The 26394-nt window shown below is 44.9% G+C and overlaps 1 protein-coding gene across 1 annotated transcript; it reads right to left on the reverse strand.

Moving 5' to 3' along the window:
- Positions 1-11777: 11777 nt before the first annotated feature.
- Positions 11778-13354, reverse strand: LOC130358390 (uncharacterized). The gene is made up of 2 exons (XM_056561577.1): positions 12512-13354; positions 11778-12425 (listed from the first exon to the last, which is right to left on the reverse strand). Exons 1-2 carry the CDS (start codon positions 12634-12636, stop codon positions 11825-11827), a joined length of 726 nt encoding a protein of 241 aa, XP_056417552.1. The 5' UTR covers positions 12637-13354; the 3' UTR covers positions 11778-11824.
- Between the last annotated feature and the right edge of the window lie 13040 nt (positions 13355-26394).

Below are 26394 nucleotides of genomic sequence, written 5' to 3' on the forward strand. Positions count from 1 at the left end.
GAACTATACTGCACCTAATGTGGGGAGAACTATGCTGCACCTAATGTGGGGAGAACTATACTTCACCTAATGTGGGGAGAACTATACTGCACCTAATGTGGGGAGAACTATACTGCACCTAATGTGGGGGACTATACTGCACCTAATGTGGGGAACTATACTGCACCTAATGTGGAGAACTATACTGCACCTAATGTGGGGAACTATACTGCACCTAATGTGGGGAGAACTATACTGCCCCTAATGTGGGGAGAACTATACTGCACCTAATGTGGGGAACTATACTGCACCTAATGTGGGGAACTATACTGCACCTAATGTGGGGGAACTATACTGCACCTAATGAGGGGGGACTATATACTGCACCTAATGTGGGGGAACTATACTGCCAACCTAATGTGGGGAGCTATACTGCACCTAATGTGGAGGGAACTGTACTGTACCTAATGTGGAGAGCTATACTGTACCTAATGTGGTGAACTATACTGCATCTAATGTACGGGAACTATACTGCACCTAATGAGGGGGGGGGGATTATATACTGCACCTAATGTAGGGGAACTATACTGCCAACCTAATGTGGAGAGCTATACTGCACCTAATGTGGAGGGAACTGTACTGCACCTAATGTGGAGAGCTATACTGCACCTAATGTGGAGAACTATACTGCACCTAATGTGGGGAACTATACTGCACCTAATGTGGGGAGAACTATACTGCACCTAATGTGGGGAGAACTATACTGCACCTAATGTGGGGAGAACTATACTGCACCTAATGTGGAGAGCTATACTGTACCTAATGTGGTGAACTATACTGCATCTAATGTACGGGAACTATACTGCACCTAATGAGGGGGGGGGGATTATATACTGCACGTAATGTGGGGGAACTATACTGCCAACCTAATGTGGCGAACTATACTGCACCTAATGTGGAGGGAACTGTACTGCACCTAATGTGGAGAGCTATACTGCACCTAATGTGGAGAACTATACTGCACCTAATGTGGGGAACTATACTGCACCTAATGTGGGGAGAACTATACTGCACCTAATGTGGGGAGAACTATACTGCACCTAATGTGGGGAGAACTATACTGCACCTAATGTGGGGGACTATACTGCACCTAATGTGGGGAGAACTATACTGCACCTAATGTGGGGGAACTATACTGTACCTAATGTGGGGAGAACTATACTGCACCTAATGTGGGGAGAACTATACTGCACCTAATGTGGGGGAACTATACTGTACCTAATGTGGGGAGAACTATACAGCACCTGAAGTGGGGGAACTATACTGCACCTAATGTGGGGGAACTATACTGCACCTTATGTGGGGGAACTATACTGCACCTAATGTGGGGGACTATACTGCACCTAATGTGGGGGACTATACTGCACCTAATGTGGGGAGAACTATACTGCACCTAATGTGGGGGAACTATACAGCCAACCTAATGTGGGGGAACTATACTGCACCTAATGTGGGGGACTATACTGCACCTAATGTGGGGGACTATACTGCACCTAATGTGGGGAGAACTATACTGCACCTGAAGTGGGGGAACTATACTGCACCTAATGTGGGGAGAACTATACTGCACCTAATGTGGGGGAACTATACTGTGCCTAATGTGGGGAGAACTATACAGCACCTGAAGTGGGGGAACTATACTGCACCTAATGTGGGGGAACTATACTGCACCTTATGTGGGGGAACTATACTGCACCTAATGTGGGGGAACTATACTGCCAACCTAATGTGGAGAGCTATACTGCACCTAATGTGGGGAGAACTATACTGCACCTAATGTGGGGGAACTATACTGTACCTAATGTGGGGGAACTATACTGTACCTTATGTGGGGAACTATACTGCACATAATGTGGGGGAACTATACTGTACCTAATGTGGGGAACTATACTGCACCTAATGTGGGGGAACTATACTGTACCTAATGTGGGGAACTATACTGCACCTAATGTGGGGGAACTATACTGCTCCTAATGAGGGGGGGGACTATATATTGCACCTAATGTGGGGGAACTATACTGCCAACCTAATGTGGGGAGCTATACTGTACCTAATGTGGGGAACTATACTGCACCTAATGAGGGGGAGGACTATATAGTGCAACTAATGTGGGTGAACTATACTGCCAACCTAATGTGGGGAGCTATACTGCACCTAATGTGGAGGGAACTGTACTGCACCTAATGTGGAGAACTATACTGCACCTAATGTGGGGAACTATACTGCACCTAATGTGGAGAGAACTATACTGCACCTAATGTGGGGAGAACTATACTGCACCTAATGTGGGGAGAACTAAACAGCACCTAATGTGGGGAGAACTATACTGCACCTAATGTGGGGGACTATACTGCACCTAATGTGGGGAACTATACTGCACTTAATGTGGAGAACTATACTGCAACTAATGTGGAGGGAACTGTACTGCACCTAATGTGGAGGGAACTGTACTGCACCTAATGTGGAGAACTATACTGCACCTAATGTGGGGAACTATACTGCACCTAATGTGGGGAGAACTATGCTGCACCTAATGTGGGGAGAACTATACTTCACCTAATGTGGGGAGAACTATACTGCACCTAATGTGGGGAGAACTATACTGCACCTAATGTGGGGGACTATACTGCACCTAATGTGGGGAACTATACTGCACCTAATGTGGAGAACTATACTGCACCTAATGTGGGGAACTATACTGCACCTAATGTGGGGAGAACTATACTGCCCCTAATGTGGGGAGAACTATACTGCACCTAATGTGGGGAACTATACTGCACCTAATGTGGGGAACTATACTGCACCTAATGTGGGGGAACTATACTGCACCTAATGAGGGGGGACTATATACTGCACCTAATGTGGGGGAACTATACTGCCAACCTAATGTGGGGAGCTATACTGCACCTAATGTGGAGGGAACTGTACTGTACCTAATGTGGAGAGCTATACTGTACCTAATGTGGTGAACTATACTGCATCTAATGTACGGGAACTATACTGCACCTAATGAGGGGGGGGGGATTATATACTGCACCTAATGTAGGGGAACTATACTGCCAACCTAATGTGGAGAGCTATACTGCACCTAATGTGGAGGGAACTGTACTGCACCTAATGTGGAGAGCTATACTGCACCTAATGTGGAGAACTATACTGCACCTAATGTGGGGAACTATACTGCACCTAATGTGGGGAGAACTATACTGCACCTAATGTGGGGAGAACTATACTGCACCTAATGTGGGGAGAACTATACTGCACCTAATGTGGAGAGCTATACTGTACCTAATGTGGTGAACTATACTGCATCTAATGTACGGGAACTATACTGCACCTAATGAGGGGGGGGGGGATTATATACTGCACGTAATGTGGGGGAACTATACTGCCAACCTAATGTGGCGAACTATACTGCACCTAATGTGGAGGGAACTGTACTGCACCTAATGTGGAGAGCTATACTGCACCTAATGTGGAGAACTATACTGCACCTAATGTGGGGAACTATACTGCACCTAATGTGGGGAGAACTATACTGCACCTAATGTGGGGAGAACTATACTGCACCTAATGTGGGGAGAACTATACTGCACCTAATGTGGGGGACTATACTGCACCTAATGTGGGGAGAACTATACTGCACCTAATGTGGGGGAACTATACTGTACCTAATGTGGGGAGAACTATACTGCACCTAATGTGGGGAGAACTATACTGCACCTAATGTGGGGGAACTATACTGTACCTAATGTGGGGAGAACTATACAGCACCTGAAGTGGGGGAACTATACTGCACCTAATGTGGGGGAACTATACTGCACCTTATGTGGGGGAACTATACTGCACCTAATGTGGGGGACTATACTGCACCTAATGTGGAGGACTATACTGCACCTAATGTGGGGAGAACTATACTGCACCTAATGTGGGGGAACTATACAGCCAACCTAATGTGGGGGAACTATACTGCACCTAATGTGGGGGACTATACTGCACCTAATGTGGGGGACTATACTGCACCTAATGTGGGGAGAACTATACTGCACCTGAAGTGGGGGAACTATACTGCACCTAATGTGGGGAGAACTATACTGCACCTAATGTGGGGGAACTATACTGTGCCTAATGTGGGGAGAACTATACAGCACCTGAAGTGGGGGAACTATACTGCACCTAATGTGGGGGAACTATACTGCACCTTATGTGGGGGAACTATACTGCACCTAATGTGGGGGACTATACTGCACCTAATGTGGGGGACTATACTGCACCTAATGTGGGGAGAACTATACTGCACCTAATGTGGGGGAACTATACTGCACCTAATGTGGAGAGCTATACTGCACCTAATGTGGGGGAACTATACTGTACCTAATGTGGGGAACTATACTGCACCTAATGTGGGGGAACTATACTTCACCTAATGAGGGGGGGGACTATATACTGCACCTAATGTGGGGGAACTATACTGCCAACCTAATGTGGGGAGCTATACTGCACCTAATGTGGAGGGAACTGTACTGCACCTAATGTGGAGAGCTATACTGTACCTAATGTGGAGAACTATACTGCACCTAATGTGGGGAACTATACTGCACCTAATGTGGGGGACTATACTGCACCTGTGGGGAGAACTATACTGCACCTAATGTGGGGAACTATACTGCACCTAATGTGGAGAACTATACTGCACCTAATGTGGGGGAACTACACTGCCAAACTAATGTAGGGAGCTATACTGCACCTAATGTGGAGGGAACTGTACTGCACCTAATGTGGAGAGCTATACTGCACCTAATGTGGAGAACTATACTGCACCTAATGTGGGGAGAACTTTACTGCACCTAATGTGGGGGACTATACTGCACCTAATGTGGGGAGAACTATACTGCACCTAATGTGGGGAACTATACTGCACCTAATGTGGAGAACTATACTGCACCTAATGTGGGGGAACTATACTGCCAAACTAATGTAGGGAGCTATACTGCACCTAATGTGGAGGGAACTGTACTGCACCTAATGTGGAGAGCTATACTGCACCTAATGTGGAGAACTATACTGCACCTAAAGTGGGGAGAACTTTACTGCACCTATTGTGGGGAGAACTATACTGCACCTAATGTTGGGAGAACTATACTGCACCTAATGTGGGGAGAACTATACTGCACCTAATGTGGGGGACTATACTGCACCTAATGTGGGGAGAACTATACTGCACCTAATGTGGGGGAACTATACTGTACCTGAAGTGGGGGAACTATACTGCACCTAATCTGGGGAGAACTATACTGCACCTAATGTGGAGGAACTATACAGCCAACCTAAAGTGGGGGAACTATACTTCACCTAATGTGGGGGAACTATACTGCACCCAATGTGGGGAGAACTATACTGCACCTAATGTGGGGGACTATACTGCACCTAATGTGGGGAGAACTATACTGCACCTAATGACGGGGGACTATATACTGCACCTGATGTGGGGGGAACTATACTGCCAACCTAATGTGGGGAGCTATACTGCACCTAATGTGGAGGGAACTGTACTGTACCTAATGTGGAGAGCTATACTGTACCTAATGTGGTGAACTGTACTGCATCTAATGTACGGGAACTATACTGCACCTAATGAGGGGGGGGGGGGGATTAAATACTGCACCTAATGTGGGGGAACTATACTGCCAACCTAATGTGGAGAGCTATACTGCACCTAATGTGGAGGGAACTGTACTGCACCTAATGTGGAGAGCTATACTGCACCTAATGTGGAGAACTATACTGCACCTAATGTGGGAAGAACTATACTGCACCTAATGTGGGGAGAACTATACTTCACCTAATGTGGAGAGCTATACTGTACCTAATGTGGTGAACTATACTGCATCTAATGTACGGGAACTATACTGCACCTAATGAGGGGGGGGGGATTATATACTGCACCTAATGTTGGGGAACTATACTGCCAACCTAATGTGGAGAGCTATACTGCACCTAATGTGGAGGGAACTATACTGCACCTAATGTGGGGAACTGTACTGCACCTAAAGTGGGGAGAACTATACTGCACCTAATGTGGGGAGAACTATACTGCACCTAATGTGGGGAGAACTATACTGCACCTAATGTGGGGGACTATACTGCACCTAATGTGGGGAGAACTATACTGCACCTAATGTGGGGGAACTATACTGTACCTAATGTGGGGAGAACTATACTGCACCTGAAGTGGGGGAACTATACTGCATCTAATGTGGGGAGAACTATACTGCACCTAATGTGGGGGAACTATACTGTACCTAATGTGGGGAGAACTATACAGCACCTGAAGTGGGGGAACTATACTGCACCTAATGTGGGGGAACTATACTGCACCTTATGTGGGGGAACTATACTGCACCTAATGTGGGGGATTATACTGCACCTAATGTGGGGGACTATACTGCACCTAATGTGGGGAGAACTATATTGCACCTAATGTGGGGGAACTATACAGCCAACCTAATGTGGGGGAACTATACTGCACCTAATGTGGGGAACTACACTGCACCTAATGTGGGGGAATATACTGCACCTAATGTGGGGAGAACTATACTGCACCTAATGTGGGGGAACTATACAGCCAACCTAATGTGGGGGAACTATACTGCACCTAATGTGGAGAACTATACTGCACCTAATGTGGAGAGCTATACTGCACCTAATGTGGGGGAACTATACTGTACCTAATGTGGGGAACTATACTGCACCTAATGTGGGGGAACTATACTTCACCTAATGAGGGGGGACTATATACTGCACCTAATGTGGGGGAACTATACTGCCAACCTAATGTGGGGAACTATACTGCACCTAATGTGGAGGGAACTGTACTGCACCTAATGTGGAGAGCTATACTGCACCTAATGTGAAGAACTATACTGCACCTAATGTGGGGAACTATACTGCACCTAATGTGGGGGACTATACTGCACCTAATGTGGGGAGAACTATACTGCACCTAATGTGGGGAACTATACTGCACCTAATGTGGAGAACTATGCTGCACCTAATGTGAGGGAAATATACTGCCAAACTAATGTAGGGAGCTATACTGCACCTAATGTGGAGGGAACTGTACTGCACCTAATGTGGAGAGCTATACTGCACCTAATGTGGAGAACTATACTGCACCTAATGTGGGGAGAACTTTACTGCACCTAATGTGGGGGACTATACTGCACCTAATGTGGGGAGAACTATACTGCACCTAATGTGGGGAACTATACTGCACCTAATGTGGAGAACTATACTGCACCTAATGTGGGGGAACTATACTGCCAAACTAATGTAGGGAGCTATACTGCACCTAATGTGGAGGGAACTGTACTGCACCTAATGTGGAGAGCTATACTGCACCTAATGTGGAGAACTATACTGCACCTAATGTGGGGAGAACTTTACTGCACCTATTGTGGGGAGAACTATACTGCACCTAATGTTGGGAGAACTATACTGCACCTAATGTGGGGAGAACTATACTGCACCTAATGTGGGGAGAACTATACTGCACCTAATGTGGGGAACTATACTGCACCTAATGTGGAGAACTATACTGCACCTAATGTGGGGGAACTATACTGCCAAACTAATGTAGGGAGCTATACTGCACCTAATGTGGAGGGAACTGTACTGCACCTAATGTGGAGAGCTATACTGCACCTAATGTGGAGAACTATACTGCACCTAATGTGGGGAGAACTTTACTGCACCTATTGTGGGGAGAACTATACTGCACCTAATGTTGGGAGAACTATACTGCACCTAATGTGGGGGACTATACTGCACCTAATGTGGGGAGAACTATACTGCACCTAATGTGGGGGAACTATACTGTACCTGAAGTGGGGGAACTAGACTGCACCTAATGTGGGGAGAACTATACTGCACCTAATGTGGAGGAACTATACAGCCAACCTAATGTGGGGGAACTATACTGCACCTAATGTGGGGGAACTATACTGCACCTAATGTGGGGGAACTATACTGCACCCAATGTGGGGAGAACTATACTGCACCTAATGTGGGGGACTATACTGCACCTAATGTGGGGAGAACTATACTGCACCTAATGTGGGGGACTATACTGCACCTAATGTGGGGAGAACTATACTGCACCTAATGTGGGGGAACTATACTGTACCTAATGTGGGGGACTATACTGCACCTAATGTGGGGGAACTATACTGCACCCAATGTGGGGAGAACTATACTGCACCTAATGTGGGGGACTATACTGCACCTAATGTGGGGAGAACTATACTGCACCTAATGTGGGGGACTATACTGCACCTAATGTGGGGAGAACTATACTGCACCTGAAGTGGGGGAACTATACTGCCCCTAATGTGGGGGACTATACTGCACCTAATGTGGGGGAACTATACTGCACCCAATGTGGGGAGAACTATACTGCACCTAATGTGGGGGACTATACTGCACCTAATGTGGGGAGAACTATACTGCACCTAATGTGGGGGACTATACTGCACCTAATGTGGGGAGAACTATACTGCACCTAATGTGGGGGAACTATACTGTACCTAATGTGGGGAGAACTATACTGCACCTGAAGTGGGGGAACTATACTGCCCCTAATGTGGGGGACTATACTGCACCTAATGTGGGGGACTATACTGCACCTAATGTGGGGGACTATACTGCACCTAATGTGGGGGAACTATACTCCACCTAATGTGGGGGAACTATACTGCACCTAATGTGGGGGAACTATACTGCACCTAATGTGGGGGAGCTATACTCTTTACCTAATGTGGGGAACTATACTGCCCCTAATGTGGGGGACTATACTGCACCTTATGTGGGGGAACTATACTGCACCTAATGTGGGGGACTATACTGCACCTAATATGGGGGAACTATACTGCACCTAATGTGGGGGAACTATACTGCACACCTAATGTGGGGGAGCTATACTCTTTACCTAATGTCGGGGGAACTATACTGCCCCTAATGTGGGGGACTATACTCCACCTAATGTGGGGGAACTATACTGCACCTAATGTGGGGGAACTATACTGCACACCTAATGTGGGGGAGCTATACTCTTTACCTAATGTGGGGGGAACTATACAAAAATATAAAATTGTACTATTTTGATCCCTATAACTCTTATTTTTCTGTATATGGGGATGTGAGGGTCATTTTTTGCGCTGTGATTTGTAGTTTTTATCGGTACCATTTTTGTTTTGATGGGACTTTTCAATAGCTTTTTAGATATTTTTTTTTATAGTATTTGAAGTGACCAAAAATGTTCAAATCTAGTTAGTGCACTACTACAACTTTTGGGGCCCCACTTTTGATTTTGCCTAAGGCCATGCTAAGCCTAAAACAGGCCCTGATTATAAGGGAGTGTTGTGCCATTTTACTTTTTGAATTTGTGGTGAACTATGATCAGGTCTTGGTCGCTGACACCACTTTATTGAAACATTTGGCAAAGTACTGGTGTATTCCTTCTGTGATATATATATATATGTATAGCCACGCAAAGTGATACGCCTGTGCTCGGTGGCCGTTTGCCGGCACAATGACACAATGCTGTGGGGCTGGTATACAGTAATTTCCAGGGCTGGTTTTCATCCCCAGTCCGGCCCTGTCCCAAGGATACGGGATAAGTTTCAGATTGCGGGGGGTCCGACCGCTGGGGGGCCCCGTGATCTCCTGTATGGGGCCCTGGCTCGCTGGCCAGATAGCGCGTGTTGACCACCAGAGGAAGGGGCAGCCGACACGCCCCCTCAAAAAAAGCGCTATGGCAGAGCCAGAAATTGCCAAAGGCAGCGCTGCATCAGTCCCCCAAAAAATTTGAGTTCCTGGATTTAAATATCTATATTCAGGATGGCTGTTCGCATACTGCCAACTATTTTAAGGAGGTGGATGCAAACAGATACCTCGACTTTAACAGTTGCCATCTTAAATAATGGAAGAAGAACATTCCATTCGGTCAAATGAAAAGAATCCGAAGGAATTGGCAAAGGGATATGGATACCGCTCTCACCAGCTCCGGACACCTCCTGCACCTGTGCTGCGGACTGCCGGCACCGCCTCCGGCAACTCCTTATACTTGAAAGAACTCCGTCCTGCACCAAGGTATGAGGTAAAAAAGGCTTCTCTTTATTTATTCCACAGCAGGATACATACAGATAAAGATGTCTGACGCGTTTCGCCCTTTGCAGGGCTTAATCGTAGACTAATACATCTTATAACAAACACGATTAAAATACTGAGCAGTCCGGTCACATGACCTACCGCATCATCACATTAAAATTGCATGGAAAAACTGGATACCTGGATAATACATGGATCACACCCTATTTTGGGAAAACCTGAGGTGGCTCTCTACGAGCTAATTCACACCATCCTATTTGGCCGTTACTCCTGTGTGCGAATTTTATCCTAAATTTATACCGATATGGCTGTAAGCCTGACTAATTTGATAATCCCAAATATTAAATACAATTAGTATGAAACAGAAGGGCCATCTATAAAAATTGTATCGCTTATAGGAATGGTAGAAACGACGAAATGACTAATACTATCTGAGAACTGGTTTAAGGCTATACGGTATTTCTGAGATAGTGACAAACTCACTATTGTTTTTATTTATTATTTTTACTTTTATTTATTTTATTTTATTTAAATTTTCTGTTATTCTAGATATTAAAGCCTGTAATGATTTTGCTGATAGAAATAGATTCTACATATATTCATCACACATGATAGAGATGTGGATGAATTTAGGTAGTGTTTAGTACATATTATTTTATTCTTGTATATAAAGGTATTTATCAATCATGGGAAACTAGATTATAACGTTAGCTATAACGATATATACCTATAATTTTATAGTTGCTAATGTATATTCTTCCCGATTTCATGATTATATATACACTTTACTATATTCATATTTTATTTATATTTTATATTCTACCATTCCTATAAGCGATACAATTTTTATAGATGGCCCTTCTGTTTCATACTAATTGTATTTAATATTTGGGATTATCAAATTAGTCAGGCTTACAGCCATATCGGTATAAATTTAGGATAAAATTCGCACACAGGAGTAACGGCCAAATAGGATGGTGTGAATTAGCTCGTAGAGAGCCACCTCAGGTTTTCCCAAAATAGGGTGTGATCCATGTATTATCCAGGTATCCAGTTTTTCCATGCAATTTTAATGTGATGATGCGGTAGGTCATGTGACCGGACCGCTCAGTATTTTAATCGTGTTTGTTATAAGATGTATTAGTCTATGATTAAGCCCTGCAAAGGGCAAACGTGTCAGACATCTTTATCTGTATGTATCCTGCTGTGGAATAAATAAAGACAAGCCTTTTTTACCTCATACCTTGGTGCCGGACGGAGTTCTTTCAAATCCGAAGGAATTGTTCTTCCACACAAAAATACCTACAACAACTAGATAACCTGGAGGATCGTTTTAAACAAAAAGGGTATCCCAAACCCCTTATACAAGGAGCACGCCAGAGAGTGGACGAATTAGAACAAAGTGCTTGCTTGAAAAATAATAAACAGGGTAATGCAGAGGGGGTTATAATGATGAATTTGATTCTGTTTTTCTAACTAGGTATTACACTTCACACACCAATATTTTTTTATAATTTTTTTTTATTTTTTATAGTCCCCCAGTTATTCTTCTTTAGATGTTTTCCGTGTCCTGTGCAGTATCTCTCCCAGAAGTCCACTTGATGGCCCCCGTGGTGGTCTACACCCCGAAGTCATCAATTTTTACTCTAAGAGAGAGTGTGCAGCTGTTTCTGGAGACGGTCAACAATAACCTCTGCATGGTGGAATAATAGGTCACGATGTTTATCAGGATCAGTAGAAGCATCACCCACTCGATGATTATGATGGGGATTTCACGGATCTCGTCCCAGTCTTCATCATTATGGAATAATTCCTTTAATGTTTCATATCCAAAATAGAAAACTACACAGACAAAAGTCAGGCCACAGCAGGTGCATCTACTATGGTGGATGACTTTTTTTGCTCCTGGTAATTTATACATCTGGATGGACTGCCCAAGGTAGTATAAGGCTTCACATGTAATGGAAATTATCGTGCTGACAAAGTGTATCCTGGGATATTCTTCGGGGGACAATACATGCATAACAGCTGTGGAAAAACAGGAGGCCCACACAATGGCCAGCAGGATCCTCTGGATCAGGACCTGATGACCCCTGAACTCTTCAGTATGCATAACCATATACTTATAAATAAGAAAGGTTAGTACCAAAGTGCCAATGGACGTCCCTATGAATCCAATTCTGAATAATATGCTTTCAGGAAAGAAATTTCCCACGTCACTGTGAAGGAAAAGAAACCAATGTTATTATGGATATTTCCTCACTCCCAACCCATGAAATAAGAATCATGTGCTTGTTTATCTTACCTGATGCTCATCAGTGGCGAGGCTGCATGGCCGAGGACGACCGTCATGATGTAGCTGGTGGCAAGCCAGGCCGCACACCAAAACGCCAACAGGAGGGGGACGAACCCCAGTCCTTTTAGCTCCATTTCAGACAAGTAGAAGAAGAAGACGCTAATCTCACTATTCTCACTAATCGCACAGGAACAATTACAGACTGAAGGCTCGGGCGGCTGTCAGTGGAATGTCAGGCCTCCAGCTGTCTATGACATCACATGTGACATGTCAGAATGACTGCTTGTTTCTTTGAGCTGCCATGATTTAGTATCTGCTATAGACAGAACCTGATGTTTTTACTATGGACCTTACAGACCTCAGAACCCAAGTAATTAGTGCAGGGGCTCCATTTTGATCATCTCATATTTCACATTATTTGAGTTCCAGGGCTCAGATACATTTGCACCCGCTATAGCAGTGGTCTTCAAGCTGTGAACCCCCAACCGCTGCAGAACCACAACTCCCAGCATGCCCAGACAGCAACTTCGCATAAGGAAATAGTCTAATTAAACTTGCTCCAAGGATAAGCCTCTAAGGGTCTTGTTCGATCTTAATGTTATACCTTTTTTCAGTAACATCGATGATTGCAAAATGTATGAATATAGGAATAATTCCATATAAGATACAAAAAGTTAGCATCCTCCATCTGACATTTTGGACAGTTTGCATCCTGTCTGAGGCCCATACCCTTCAATCCCCATGGAGTATAATACATCCTATACAAAATCTCAGACTGTACCATTACATGGGCCTTATTATATGATGTAAAGTTCAAGTTTACAAAGGCTCTGCCCCATGAATCTGAATCTAATCCCCCCCCCCCCCCCCAAGTCCCTTTCCCATCTACCCTTGATAGCATCAACATTTCATACATTTTTGTCATGGGTTTAGGGACAGGGGGCCCTCTTATTAATTCAACAAGGGGATGTGAATGTTCTCTCCTGAACTCTCCTTTTATTGGTTTATGATCTGTGTTACTTATTTGTAAAAAAACAATGTTTCTGATTGTCTTCCCCCCACACACTTATGGGCTATCTCTTCAAACGACTTTATTTGACCTAAAGCGTATAATTGATTTACATAAATAAGCTCCTTTTCATCCAAAAGAGTGAATCTTTAATTTTAAGGAATTCTTTAAGTGCTTTATTCGACCATAATCAAGTAAAGTCAAAACTCCATGTGATTTAAAAAAAATTTGAAGTTCCTCCCATACTTTATTATATAGATATGCATGGGTGTAGTGAGTATCCCAGCTTCCAAAATCTCAAAAATATCCTTATAACGACCCATTAGGGTATGTTCACACTACAGTGTGTGAACGGAATCTCCGCTCGCTGAATTCAGTGAGCGGAGATTCAGACTGGCAGCCTGCGGTGGCGGTAGGACCGGGCGGCACTGAGCTGTCACCATTGACAGCTATGCAGTGCTTGCGGACTTCCGCGCAAAGAATGAACATGTTCTTTCTTTGCCCGGAACAATTTCAGCGGCGGAATTGTCCGCCGCTGAAATTCCGCAGTGTGAACGGGTCTCGCGGAGACCCATTCACACTAATGTTAAGTTCACACGGCTCGCGGAATTACGCCCGTGGAATTCCGCGGGAATTCCGTAGTGTGAACATACCCTTAGAGAGAAAAAATAGGACTACGTTTTCCCTCCTTCTCATAATAGTCTGCAATTTTAGTGCTAAAAAGTACCTAAAAAAAAAAGTGCCCAACCCCCATCGTGCTCAGCTAACGTTAAAGAAACATATTTCATTCTCGTGCTTTCCTGCCCCAAAGTAGTGAATTTAATAAAGAAATAAGAGCTTGGAACCATTTTTCTGATATCCATACAGTATAGAAGCATAGAATGTGTCGGCAGATAAGAACCAATTGGCCCATTTAGTCTGCCCAATAATCTGAATCCTATCAATGGTCCCTGGCCCTATCTTATATGAAGGATAGCCTTATGCCTATCCCATGCATGTTTAAACTCCTTCACTGTATATGCAGCGACTAGTGTTGTTCACGAATATTCGCAATTCGAATTTTAATCGCAAATATAGCATATTCGCGAATTCGCGAATATTGCGAATATAGCACTATATATTCGTAATTACGAATATTCGCTTATTTTTTTTGCGCATATGTGAAAATTTGTGCGCATATGCACATATTTGCGAATATTGAGCCCTCCCTTCATTAATCCCTTAAGGACTCAGGGTTTTTCCGTTTTTGCACTTTCAATTTTTCACCTGAAAATACATATTATGGCTTATTTTTTGCGTCGCCAATTCTACTTTGCATTGACATTAGTCATTTTACCCAAAAATGCACGGCGAAACGGAAAAAAAATCATTGTGCGACAAAATCGAAAAAACCCGCCATTTTGTAAATTTAGCGGGCTTCCGTTTCTACGCAGTGCATATTTCGGTAAAAATTACACATTATCATTATTCTGTAGGTCCATACGGTTAAAATGATACCCTACTTATATAGGTTTGATTTTGTCGCACTTCTGGAAAAAATCATAACTACATGCAGGAAAATTTGTACGTTTAAAAATGTCATCTTCTGACCCCTATAACTTTTTTATTTTTCCACGTACAGGGCGGTATGAGGACTCATTTTTTGCGCAGTGATCTGAAGTTTTTATCGGTATGATTTTTGTTTTGATCGAACTTTTTTGATCACTTTTTATTCATTTTTTAATGGTATAAAAAGTTACCAAAATACGCTTTTTTGGACTTTGGAATTTTTTTGCGCGCACGCCATTGACCGTGCAGTTTAATTAATTATATATTTTTATAGTTCGGACATTTACACACGCGGCGATACCACATATGTTTATTTATTTATTTTTTTACACTGTTTTATTTTTTTTTATGGGAAAAGGGGGGTGATTCAAACTTTTATTAGGGAAGGGGTTAAATGACCTTTATTAACACTTTCTTTTTACATTTTTTTGCAGTGTTATAGGTCCCATAGGGACCTATAACACTGCACACACTGATCTCTCATCCTGATCACAGGCGTGTATTAACACGCCTGTGATCAGTGTTATCGGCGCATGACTGCTCCTGCCTGGATCTCAGGCACGGAGCAGTCATTCGTCGATCGGACACCGAGGAGGCAGGTAAGGGCCCTCCCGGTGTCCGGTCAGCTGTTCGGGATGCCGCAATTTCACCGCGGCGGTCCCGAACAGCCCGACTGAGCAGCCGGGTCACTTTCACTTTCACAGCAGCGGTCAGCTTTGGCCGCCGCTTCTAAAGGGTTAATACCGCACATCGCCGCGATCGGCGATGTGTGGTATTAGCCGCGGGTCCCGGCCGTTGATGAGCGCCGGGACCGACGCGATATGATGCGGGATCGCGGCGCGATCCCGCTTCATATCGCGGGAGCCGGCGCAGGACGTAAATATACGTCCTGCGTCGTTAAGGGGTTAATGGTATAGAGAACTGTGACTAGTGCATCAACTCTGTGATTTTTTGCCCAATAAAACCAATAGGCTAATTGTGGTCTATGGGGATCTCACTGCATGTAAGATAAGCAGGACCGTCTCGGCAGTACAGTGGGATGGGAGACCGTCACTGGTTCAAGTCCCAGGGTGGACAGTGTTACAGTGTTGTGGTTAAACTTTACTTTCCTGGAAAAGCTGTTGAGTTGCCCATAGCAACCAATCAAATTGCTTCCTTCATTTTTCAGAGGCTTTTTCAAAAATGAAAGAAGCGATCTGATTGGTTGCTATGGGAAACTCAGAAACTTTTCCTCTGGACAGGTTTTGATAAATCTCCTTCTATGGGGGAGATTCATCAAGACCAGTGTAGAGGAAGAGTTGTGCAGTTGCCCATAGCAACCAATCAGATTGCTTCTTTCATTTTTCACAATGCCTCTGCAAAATTAAAGAAGCGATCTGATTTGTTGCTGTGGGCAACTCAGCAGATTTTCCTGGAAAAGTTTCTGAGTTGCCCATAGCAACCAATCAGATTGCTTCCTTCATTTTTCTGAGGCTTTTTCAAAAATGAAAGAATCGATCTGATTGGTTGCTATGGGCAACTCAGCAGCTTTTCCCCATAGACCACAATGGGCCTACTGGTTTCAATGGGCAAAAAATCATAGAGTTAATGCACTAGTCACAGTTCTCTATACCATTAACCTCTTCAGGACATAGGGCGTATGGATAAGCCCTGCATTCCGAGTCCTTAAGGACCGAGGGCGTATCCATACGCCCGTGGGAATTCCGGTCCCCACCGCTAGCCGGTTGGGGACCGGAGCCAGATGCCTGCTGAAATTGTTCAGCAGGCATCGCGGCATATCGCCCAGGGAGGTCATTATGTGGGCGATGGCCACAGATCGCTGGACAATTCAGCCCAGCGATCTGTGGCGATATCGGGTCTCCAGTTACCCGGTGACCCGGAATTACTGGCTGATCGGGGCCGTCTCTGACGGTCCAGAACAGCCATAGCCAGCAGGGGTGAGGTGGCACTGATTCGTCGGCCCCGGGAGCTGGGGACCCCGATCCCCGGCGTCAATGTTGGGATCGGGGCCCCAGGAGCGGCGGCGGCGAGGGACTGACCTGTGTACCGGAGCAACAGTAGGAGGTGAGTGACAGCCTCCTGCTGTTGCTTAGCAACAGCTCCCAGCATGCAAAAAGGGCATGCTGGGAGCTGTAGTTATGCAACAGCAGGAGGCAGACAACCACAACTTCCAGCATGGAAAAGTGTACCTTCAGCTGTTGTATAACTACGACTAGAGGTGCACCGAAATGGAAATTTCAGAACCGAAACGAAACCGAAATAAAAAAAAATGTTCGGCCGAAACCGATACCGATACCGAAAATGACTTCTCCCCGTCTTCTGGTAAAATGCAGCGCTCCGCTCATTAGATTAGATTAGATTCCCCCACATTAGATTGCCAGCTCCCCCACATTAGGTCGGGAGTTCCCCCACATTAGTAGGCAGCTCCCCCACATTAGGTCGGGAGTTCCCCCACAATAGTAGGCAGCTCCCCCACAATAGTAGGCAGCTCCCCCACAATAGTAGGCAGCTCCCCCACAATAGTAGGCAGCTCCCCCACAATAGTAGGCAGCTCCCCCACAATAGTAGGCAGCTCCCCCACAATAGTAGGCAGGTTCCCAAATTAGGTCAGCATTTCCCCCACAATAGTAGGCAGGTTCCCCACAATAGTAGGCAGTTCCCCCACATTAGGTCAGCATTTCCCCCACAATAGTAGGCAGCTCCCCCCAACAATATTAGGCAGCTCCCCCACATTAGGTCAGCATTTCCCCCACAATAGTAGGCAGGTTCCTCACAATAGTAGGCAGCTCCCCCACATTAGGTCAGCATTTCCCCCCAATAGTAGGCAGCTCCCCCCAACAATAGTAGGCAGCTCTCCCCCCCCAATATTAGGCAGCTCCCCCCAACAATATCAGGCAGCTCCCCCCAACAATATTAGGCAGCTCCCCCCCAATATTAGGCAGCTCCCCCCACATTTGTAGGCAGCTCCCCCCCACATTAGGTCAGCAGTTCCCCCACAATAGTAGGCAGCTTCCCCCCACCCCACAGACATACAGCTTCCAGCCATATACAGTGTATGGCTGCAGGCTGTATGTCTGTACTGCTGCCCCCACAGTGTTCCGGTCACAGCTCCTCCGGCCCGGGGTCACATCTACTGCTATGGCCTATGGACCATAGCAGTAGGTGCCGGGACCGGAGGAGCTGTGACCGGAACACTGAAGAAGATGACACGGTCACTTACCAGGCCCCGGCCGGCGTGCGTTCTCCTGCGTCTCTATGGTTGTACGCACGGGACGTCAGTGACGTCCCGTGCGTACGACCATAGAGGCGGAGAAGCGAAGGACTGAAGAAGGATCGCAGGAGGACGCCGGGGAATGGTGAGTGACCGCCGGACATCCTTATGTCCCGAAAAGATTTTTCGGGACACAGGGATGTCCGGGATAGGATTAGGAATACTTCTTTTTATGTGCCCGGGCCAGCTCCCGTGTGTGGCTGCAGGCGGGGGCCGGCCAGAGCATATAAAACCTAATACTGTATACTATAAACCAGGGGGCCTCCAGCTGTTGTGAAACTACAACTCCCAGCATGCCCGGACAGACTTTGCCGGTCCGGACATGCTGAGAGTTGTAGTTTCACAACAGCTGGAGGCCCCCTGGTTTTTAGTATACAGTATTAGTTTTTATATGCTCTGGTCAGCCCCCGCCTGCAGCCATACACGGGAGCAGGCCCGGGCACATAAAAAGAAGTATTCCTATCCCGGAGAGTGCAACCCCCCAGATGTTGCGGCGGCCCCCCCTGCACCCCCCATGCTACGCCTCTGGCACTGGCAGTGTTTGTAACTTGTGCTGTGGGCGGGCAGGGGAGGTGGGTCATTATCGGCACATTTTTAGTTGTTTCGGCATTTTGCTGAAATAGCTATTTTTGGCTGATATGTATCGGCCGCCGATATATTGGTGCATCCCTAACTACAACTCCCAGCTTGCACAAACAGCTAAAGTGCATGCTGGAAGTTGTAGTGGTGCATCTGCTGGTTGCATAACTACAACTCCCAGCATGCCCATTGGCTGTCGGTGACTGCTGAGAGTTGTAGTTTTGCAACAGCTGAAGGCACAATTGTTGTGAAACTCAGAGTTTTTTTTTACCTAACTCAGTGTTTTACGACTGGTGTGCCTCCAGCTGTTGCAAACTACAACTCTCAGCAGTCACCGTACACCATGCACCGTACATGCTGGGAGTTGTAGTTTTGCAACAGCTGGAGGCACACTGGTTGTGAAACACTGACTTAGGTCACAAACTCAGTGATACATAACCAGTGTGCCTACAGCTGTTGCAAAACTAAAACTCTCAGCATGTACAGTCTGTCAGCGCATGCTGGGAGTTGTAGTTTTGCAACAGCTGGATGTCCCCCCCCCCCCCCCAATGTGAACGTACAGGGTACACTCACATGGGCGGAGGTGTAAGTATCCGGCTGCAAGTTTACAGTAAGTATCCGGCTGCAAGTTTGAGCTGCGGCAAATTTTCTGCCACAGCTCAAACTGCCAGCAAGAAACTACTGTGAACCCCCGCCCGTGTCACTGTACCCTAAAAACACATATAGACACATACACACATATATAAACACATACATATACATATACCCCTTCACAGCCCCCCTCCCCTCCCCAATAAAAATGAAAAACGCCACTGGTACGCCACTGTTTCCAAAACGGAGCCTCCAGCTGTTGCAAAACAACTACTCCCAGTATTACCAGACAGCCACTGACTGTCCAGCCATGCTGGGAGTTTTACAACAGCTGGAGGCACCCTGTTTGGGAATCACTGACGTAGAATACCCCTATGCAAGTCCCTAATTTAGGCCTCAAATGCGCATGGCGCTCTCACTTTGGAGCCCTGTCGTATTTCAAGGCAACAGTTTAGGGTCACATATGGGGTATCGCCGTACTCGGGAGAAATTGTGTTACAAATTTTGGGGGCTATTTTCTGCTTTTATCTTTTTTAGAAATGTAAAATTTTTGGTAAAACAAGCATTTTAGGTAAAAAAATATATATATATTTTTACATATGCAAAAGTCATGAAACACCTGTGGGGTATAAAGGTTCACTTTATCACCGCAATCGGTGATGTCCTGTATTAGCCGCGGGTCCCGGCCGTTGGTGGCCGCAGGGACCGCCGCGATAGGGGTGTATTCGCCGTATAAGACGCACCGACTTTTTCCCCCCAGTTTTGGGGAAGAAAAAGTGCGTCTTATACGGCGAAAAATACGGTATATGTTCGTCCTTATTTGCGGTACTACCACTACCCCCAGCACACACTCTGTTCCTTGTTGGGAGCAGTAGTACCTGCACTAAGGGACAGATTGTAGTGGGTCTTACTCCTTCAGATAGGGGATAAGTTATTTTCCACTTCAGTACTCCTTAAAAAAAAAAAAATGTCATCGCGTCAAAGGTGAAAAAAAATAAAACTAAATAAAATAAAATATTTTTTTTTCTGGAATCATAATGGTCTGCAAAATAAAGTTAGAAAATGACTGTGGATAGGGGATAAAATATTTTTCATTGGACAACCCCTTTACTGTATACCATAAATGGAAAGTTTTACACCATACAAGAGGTCTTCAACAAATTGAATATTTGCTCTTGAGCCATAGTCCTAAAGCAGTGGTAGAGCTATGTTACTGCCCTGACTTTTCATTTTAAGCTGAACCCATTTCACCTTACTAGTCTACATAGGGGCTGAGGAATGTAGCAGCATCTCCACTTCCGGCAGCCTTGGTGTCTGAACACGCTTAAGAACCCAAATAGTCTTATGTCTTGGAACATATCTGACTCATCTGGAGACGATGACCTTGGTGCACCAGAAAGACATTCAGCGCAAAGTATCGAGTTGTGGCCTGTCTGTTACGAGAAATATTATGATTCGGTACCAGCTCAATGTGTTATTTGATTTACCTTATCAATGTTTCTTCATGGATTATAGGATATAATGCTTTGATTGTCTAATCTCTTTCTGAGAAGATGGAAAATGCTTGGCTAGAACATTTACGTAGACAACGACCCATGGGTTATATCACTTGCTCACTTGAACTCTGTTTACTAATACAACCTAACAATAGCCCCAAAGTACTCTCTTAATCTCCGGAACTTGATTCACAGAACACTGTCAGATTTCATGGATGATCAATTTGATATTAACCAGTTTACCCTCCCAAAATGTTCTCTAGGTGTCAAAGTGAGATAATCTATGGTGGTTTTAAAGAAATACTTTATGTAAAAAAAAAATGGAATGTTACTAGTCCCAACAACTCTTACAGTGAGTTCCACCATTTTGCAGACCAGTCATAGGAGTAGCATAGTATTTGCTCATAATGGTGGGTTGCCATGCCACGGAGTTTTCATTTACGGCCAAAACACTGCGTGGAGAATGACACATACAGGTATTCTACGAACCAAAAAGTAGCAAATACCTAGCAACAGCTGCTACCAACTTGTTCTGTTGAATTTAGTCAAAAATAGACTTAAATGGGTACTCAGCTGCAAACATCTTATCCCCCCTATCCAAAGGATAGGGGATAAGATGTTAGATCATGGGGGGTCTCGCCGCTGGGCGATCTCCGCTGCGGCACCCCAGTTAATCGGTGTACTAGTTGTCATGCCCCCCTCCCATAGACATGAATGGAGGGGGCATGGCATGACTTCACGAACGCAGAAGCTGCAAGCTTCCATGTTCTGGATGCTGCCGCTGCCGGCCCAGAGACCCCTGCGATCTAACATCTTGTTGCCTATCCTTTGGATAGGGGATAAGATGTTAAAGGGTACCTCTCATAAAAAAAAACGTTTGATATATTATAGATTAATGTATGCAGAATAACTTTACAGTTGCATGTTATTAAAAAATATGCTTCTTTCTATTTAATTTTCCACTTTGAAGAAATGACCACTAGGGGTCTCCCTACCAGTCCTGGCAGCAAGCATTTCAGACTCATGCTGGAGTCCCAAACACTACGAGCTGCCAGTCTGCTTTGTTCACAAAGGAGAACACTCAGAGCTGCCAGCCTGCTTTGTTCACAGCCTGTTTGGCTGTGAACAAAGCAGGCTGGCAGCTCTGAGTGTTTAGGACTCCAGCATGAGTCAGAAATGCTTGCTGCCAGGACTGATCGGGAAAAATACAATAGAAAGAAGCATATTTTTCATTAACATGCTATTGGAAAGTTATTCAACATTCATTAATCTAAAATATATCAAAAGTTTATTTGATGAGAGGTACCCTTTAAGAGCGGAGTACTCCTTTAATTATTTTGAAGGCCCATCCATCAGTGTGGGGTCACTATATATTGTACTGTAACATGTGCAGTTTCTATTGCCCACACAGGTCATATTACCAGGTCATAAGAACTAATAGCATTTTAGTGAAATAAACCCGAAAAGTTTTAAACCCTTCAGCAGATGATTTGCCCTTGGGGTTATTTTTTGTTACACTTCATGGGCCCTTGTTGTGGTTAGGCCTCATTATTGTGTTAGAGTCTTTAGTCAGTTTGTCCCCTCTGCACCTACTGTATGTTATAGAACAAAAATATGGTTTAATATAGGGGTGTGTCGGCACTTCCGTGGATTCTGTGGTGGTGCACGAGGTAGGGAAAAATCACAAGTAGAAAAAGATGGTACCCAGCACTCATCAGTCATGCAAAGTGAAGATTTATTAGGCCATAGTGTGGTAGAAGGACGCGTTTCATCATAAGAGCCTTCCTCAGCTGACACTATGGCCTAATAAATCTTCACTTTGCATGACTGATGAGTGCTGGGTACCAACTTTTTTTTTTTTTTTACATATAACAAAAATATAACACAGTAAATAATACTTTACATGTGTGAATGTAATGATGATATGTGGAAGTGATTAAAATATTAGAATGAAAGCTTAAGTTAATTGGGGAAAACTGTAAAATTGAAAGGAGGCTTGAGTACCATGTTGAGCCATCTCTAGCCTGGATACAAGATGAGATATGGTTGGGCAGAGCGACATACGGGTTCTGTGTGACATCCTGCTGCACATTTGTCAACAGATGCTGCAGCCGGGCCTATAGATCTTGCACCATTGTAAAGTACCAAAGTTGGCGTCCCAGCTGGTCCCATAAATGCTCAATAAATTTGGTGACAGGCCAGGCCAAAGGAGTGAATCAGTCTGGTGAAGACCACTAAAGAAACAGGCCATTTAGAAGCCATGAGAGGTAATACATGTGTCCCTTGTATCACTAGGGGTTACCGACTGTCATATGCGATGGCTCCCCAGATCATCACACCAATAGTTGGGGCAGTATATCGTTCCACAACAAAGGTAGGATTAAAGCGCTCACCATGAGGCCTTCGTACTGAGCCAACTGTTGTTGGATCCTAAGCAGAACTTCATCGCTGTAAGACAATACTGTTCTACTGTAATACTGCAGCACTTCAGGCATCTCATTTATGACACCACTAGAATTAAAGGTGACAGTGGTTTTCAGTCAAAGGCAGGGACACATTATGGATGCCATGGCACCAAATTTACTTCTGCTGAGCACCTGGACCAGGCAGAGACCGGGGTGTGTAGTGAAGGTTCCACCTGTGCTTCAGATGAAGGACAAGGGAGCTGCTTGTGTTTGTTGGTGGATCAAACGATCCTCTATACTGGTGGTCTGGGCCGTCCAGAGTCTGTCCACCATGTGTGTTCCCTCATGTACCCACTGCTCCCAATAACTCCTAACAGCTTGGTCAGAACAGCTAAGATGGCAGGCAATTTGTCAAAACAACCATTCTGGTGTCTGTCAACGGGAAAATTGTTTTTGAGTGTTTTCATGTGTTGTCAAGGCATGTCTAGGGGGAAGCACTTTTATACCTTCTTGTGGGGAGTAGTGTTGAGCTCAAATATTCGTAATGCGAATTTTTATCACGAATATCAGCACTTTGTGATTTTGCGAATATTTAGAATATAGTGCTATATATTCGTAAAGACGAATATTCGTTTTTTTGTTGGTTTTTCACATGCAAATTTTTATGCAGATTTTATGCAAATTTTCCCAGCGAATATTGCCATGGAAAAAAAAGTGAATGGACATAGCGAATATGCAAATTTCGCGAACATAGGACGAATAATCGTCAATATATTCACGAAATATCGCAAATTCGAATCTGGCCCCTGCCGCTGATCACTAATCAGACCACACCTGTAACCATTTCCATATATACCTAAGACATATCTCCTTGCTAAGTTTTGCAGCAATCCAACATTTCTATCTGGATTTTTTTTTTTTTAAATAAATGAGCGTATATAGGGGGCAAAGCTTCCACTACTTTTGCCACCAAAAAGCAAAGGAAGCCCAACAGAACAAGTCCAGCAGAACTGTGAACAGAGCCCAAAGGGTCCTTTCAGACAGGCCGAGCAGGTCCTGATAAATCAGTGTGGCCTTTTAATTTCATCATTGCCGGCCACACATCCTCCATTTATATAGGGTGATAACAGTGTGGTAGCCCTTGGGGGGTGTATGGTAGTGGTGGTATGGTATAGGTATAGAAGGGGTTAATGTTAACCCTAGAGTTGGTGACGCCAGGCTGAGGGCTGGTATGCTGAATCAATGTTCCGGCCTATCGCCGCCCTTCCCAGTAACGATAGGTGCATAAAATAACTGGAGATTTGAACTTGAACTTGGATAACTTTTAATGAAGTGCTTGCAATATTCACGGTACAGTCACAGTCTCATACAAACAGTCTTTAGGTGGCTTAGTGACTGGCAGTAGTTGCGGACCTTGAGCTAGACATACAGTCTCTGAATTTAGGAAGAGATTTGCAGATCCGTCCGGATTTAGGGGAGTTATTTGGTCCGGTGGTGCTGCAGAGTGTTTGGAAAGTGATACACTCTATAATTAGATTGTTCAGCCGTCGCCGCAAGGCTCAGGCCTAACTCACTGCGATAATTGCTGCGCAGGTCTTGCTTGCTTGCCCAGGAACAAGAGAGAGAGAGAAGATGGCCGCCGCTCCCTTATATGGGCAGGGGGCGGGGCGAATCTGATTGGTCCGAACATCTGCCATTCACCATTACATGGTGTAATGGGATTGCTTACGTCACAGGGCCTCCAAAGGTCCTTAAGCCTAATACCATAGAGTTCACCTCGTCACATGACCCGCAGGTCCTGCAACGCTACTGGAAACAAGTAACTAACCGTTTATCTACACATATCATTCTATTTACATTAACCTATGAATAGATTACTGATTATAAACTAGAATAAAGGTGACTAGGGGTAGACTGGCTGACAGGGATCCCTACGTCCTAGGGACTCTGGCTATGGGGACTCATACATGACTAAGTACCGTATAGAATGCGGTACTGGGACACCGCAACAGCACTTTGTATACCTACATAAAAGCTCAGATCAGCTGATGAACAAGGGTTTTCTCATTTTTTGGCTCATCACTGGCATTTTTTACATGACCAATTGTCAGGAATGAGCTTTCCTATGAATGCTTTTTCGGCCAATAAGTAAAAGTGCCTTTACTTATAGATATAATGGAACCTGTGTTTTCCAATAAATGCAGCTGAGCCCTGAAAGGTCTTCAGATGCTTTGTTGAGCCAGTTGTTGTGGAATTGAAGGACCTCTCAGGCAAGTTACAGTATTTTCAGGGCCATATTAAGGTCGGTGTAATCCTTAACATGCAGGTGCCGAAAACATGAAAAAGTCACATGTATGTCTCCACCATTTCTTGGCTGCATAGGATTTCTGAACAGTCATCAGGGAACAACCATTTTCTTAAAGGGGTTATCCGGGTAGCATGGATGTTATGTATTTGAGGTAGTAGGTAGTTTGAAAAAACACACACACAACCACGCTGCCGTCATTATTATAAAGCTCCGGTCCCTGCTGTGCGACACTTCTGAGTTTGAGGTCATGATGCCACAGGCACGCTTAGCCAATCAATGGGCGCATGGTTGTCGTGCCTCAGCCACTGATTGGCTGATGGGCCTGTGATGTCATGTACCTGAACACGAAAGCACTGCACAGTAGGGACTGGAGCTCTGTAATACTGGCAACGATGCAGGAGCAATGATGGTGATTGTGTGTGTTGTTTAAAGAGGTTTGGCTTGTACTGCAATTGTAAAAGTCTTAGAAGCTCCGGCCATTCATCACCTAAAACTTCAAGCTAATGAAAAATGATATGAAAGGCTCCAACCTCCCATGTGCCAATCATAACACTAGAATTTATGTGAGCTGGAGAGAACAGAAACCACACTCAATGCTTTATCTGCAATGGAGGCCAAGCAAGACACAACCCTTGCAAAGTATCGCAGTAAAAGAACATCCATAGAAATGTGTAAAGTTACATTC

This window comes from Hyla sarda, chromosome 2 (assembly GCF_029499605.1).
Source record: "Hyla sarda isolate aHylSar1 chromosome 2, aHylSar1.hap1, whole genome shotgun sequence".
NCBI lineage: Eukaryota > Metazoa > Chordata > Amphibia > Anura > Hylidae > Hyla > Hyla sarda.

Excerpts from the sequence above, each read along its gene's own strand:
- LOC130358390 (XM_056561577.1), bottom strand. The coding sequence starts at position 12,636 with ATGGAGCTAAAAGGACTGGGGTTCGTCCCCCTCCTGTTGGCGTTTTGG. Across the intron at positions 12,426-12,511 it reads TCGCCACTGATGAGCATCAG|TGACGTGGGAAATTTCTTTC; the intron begins GTAAGATAAACA and ends TTTCCTTCACAG.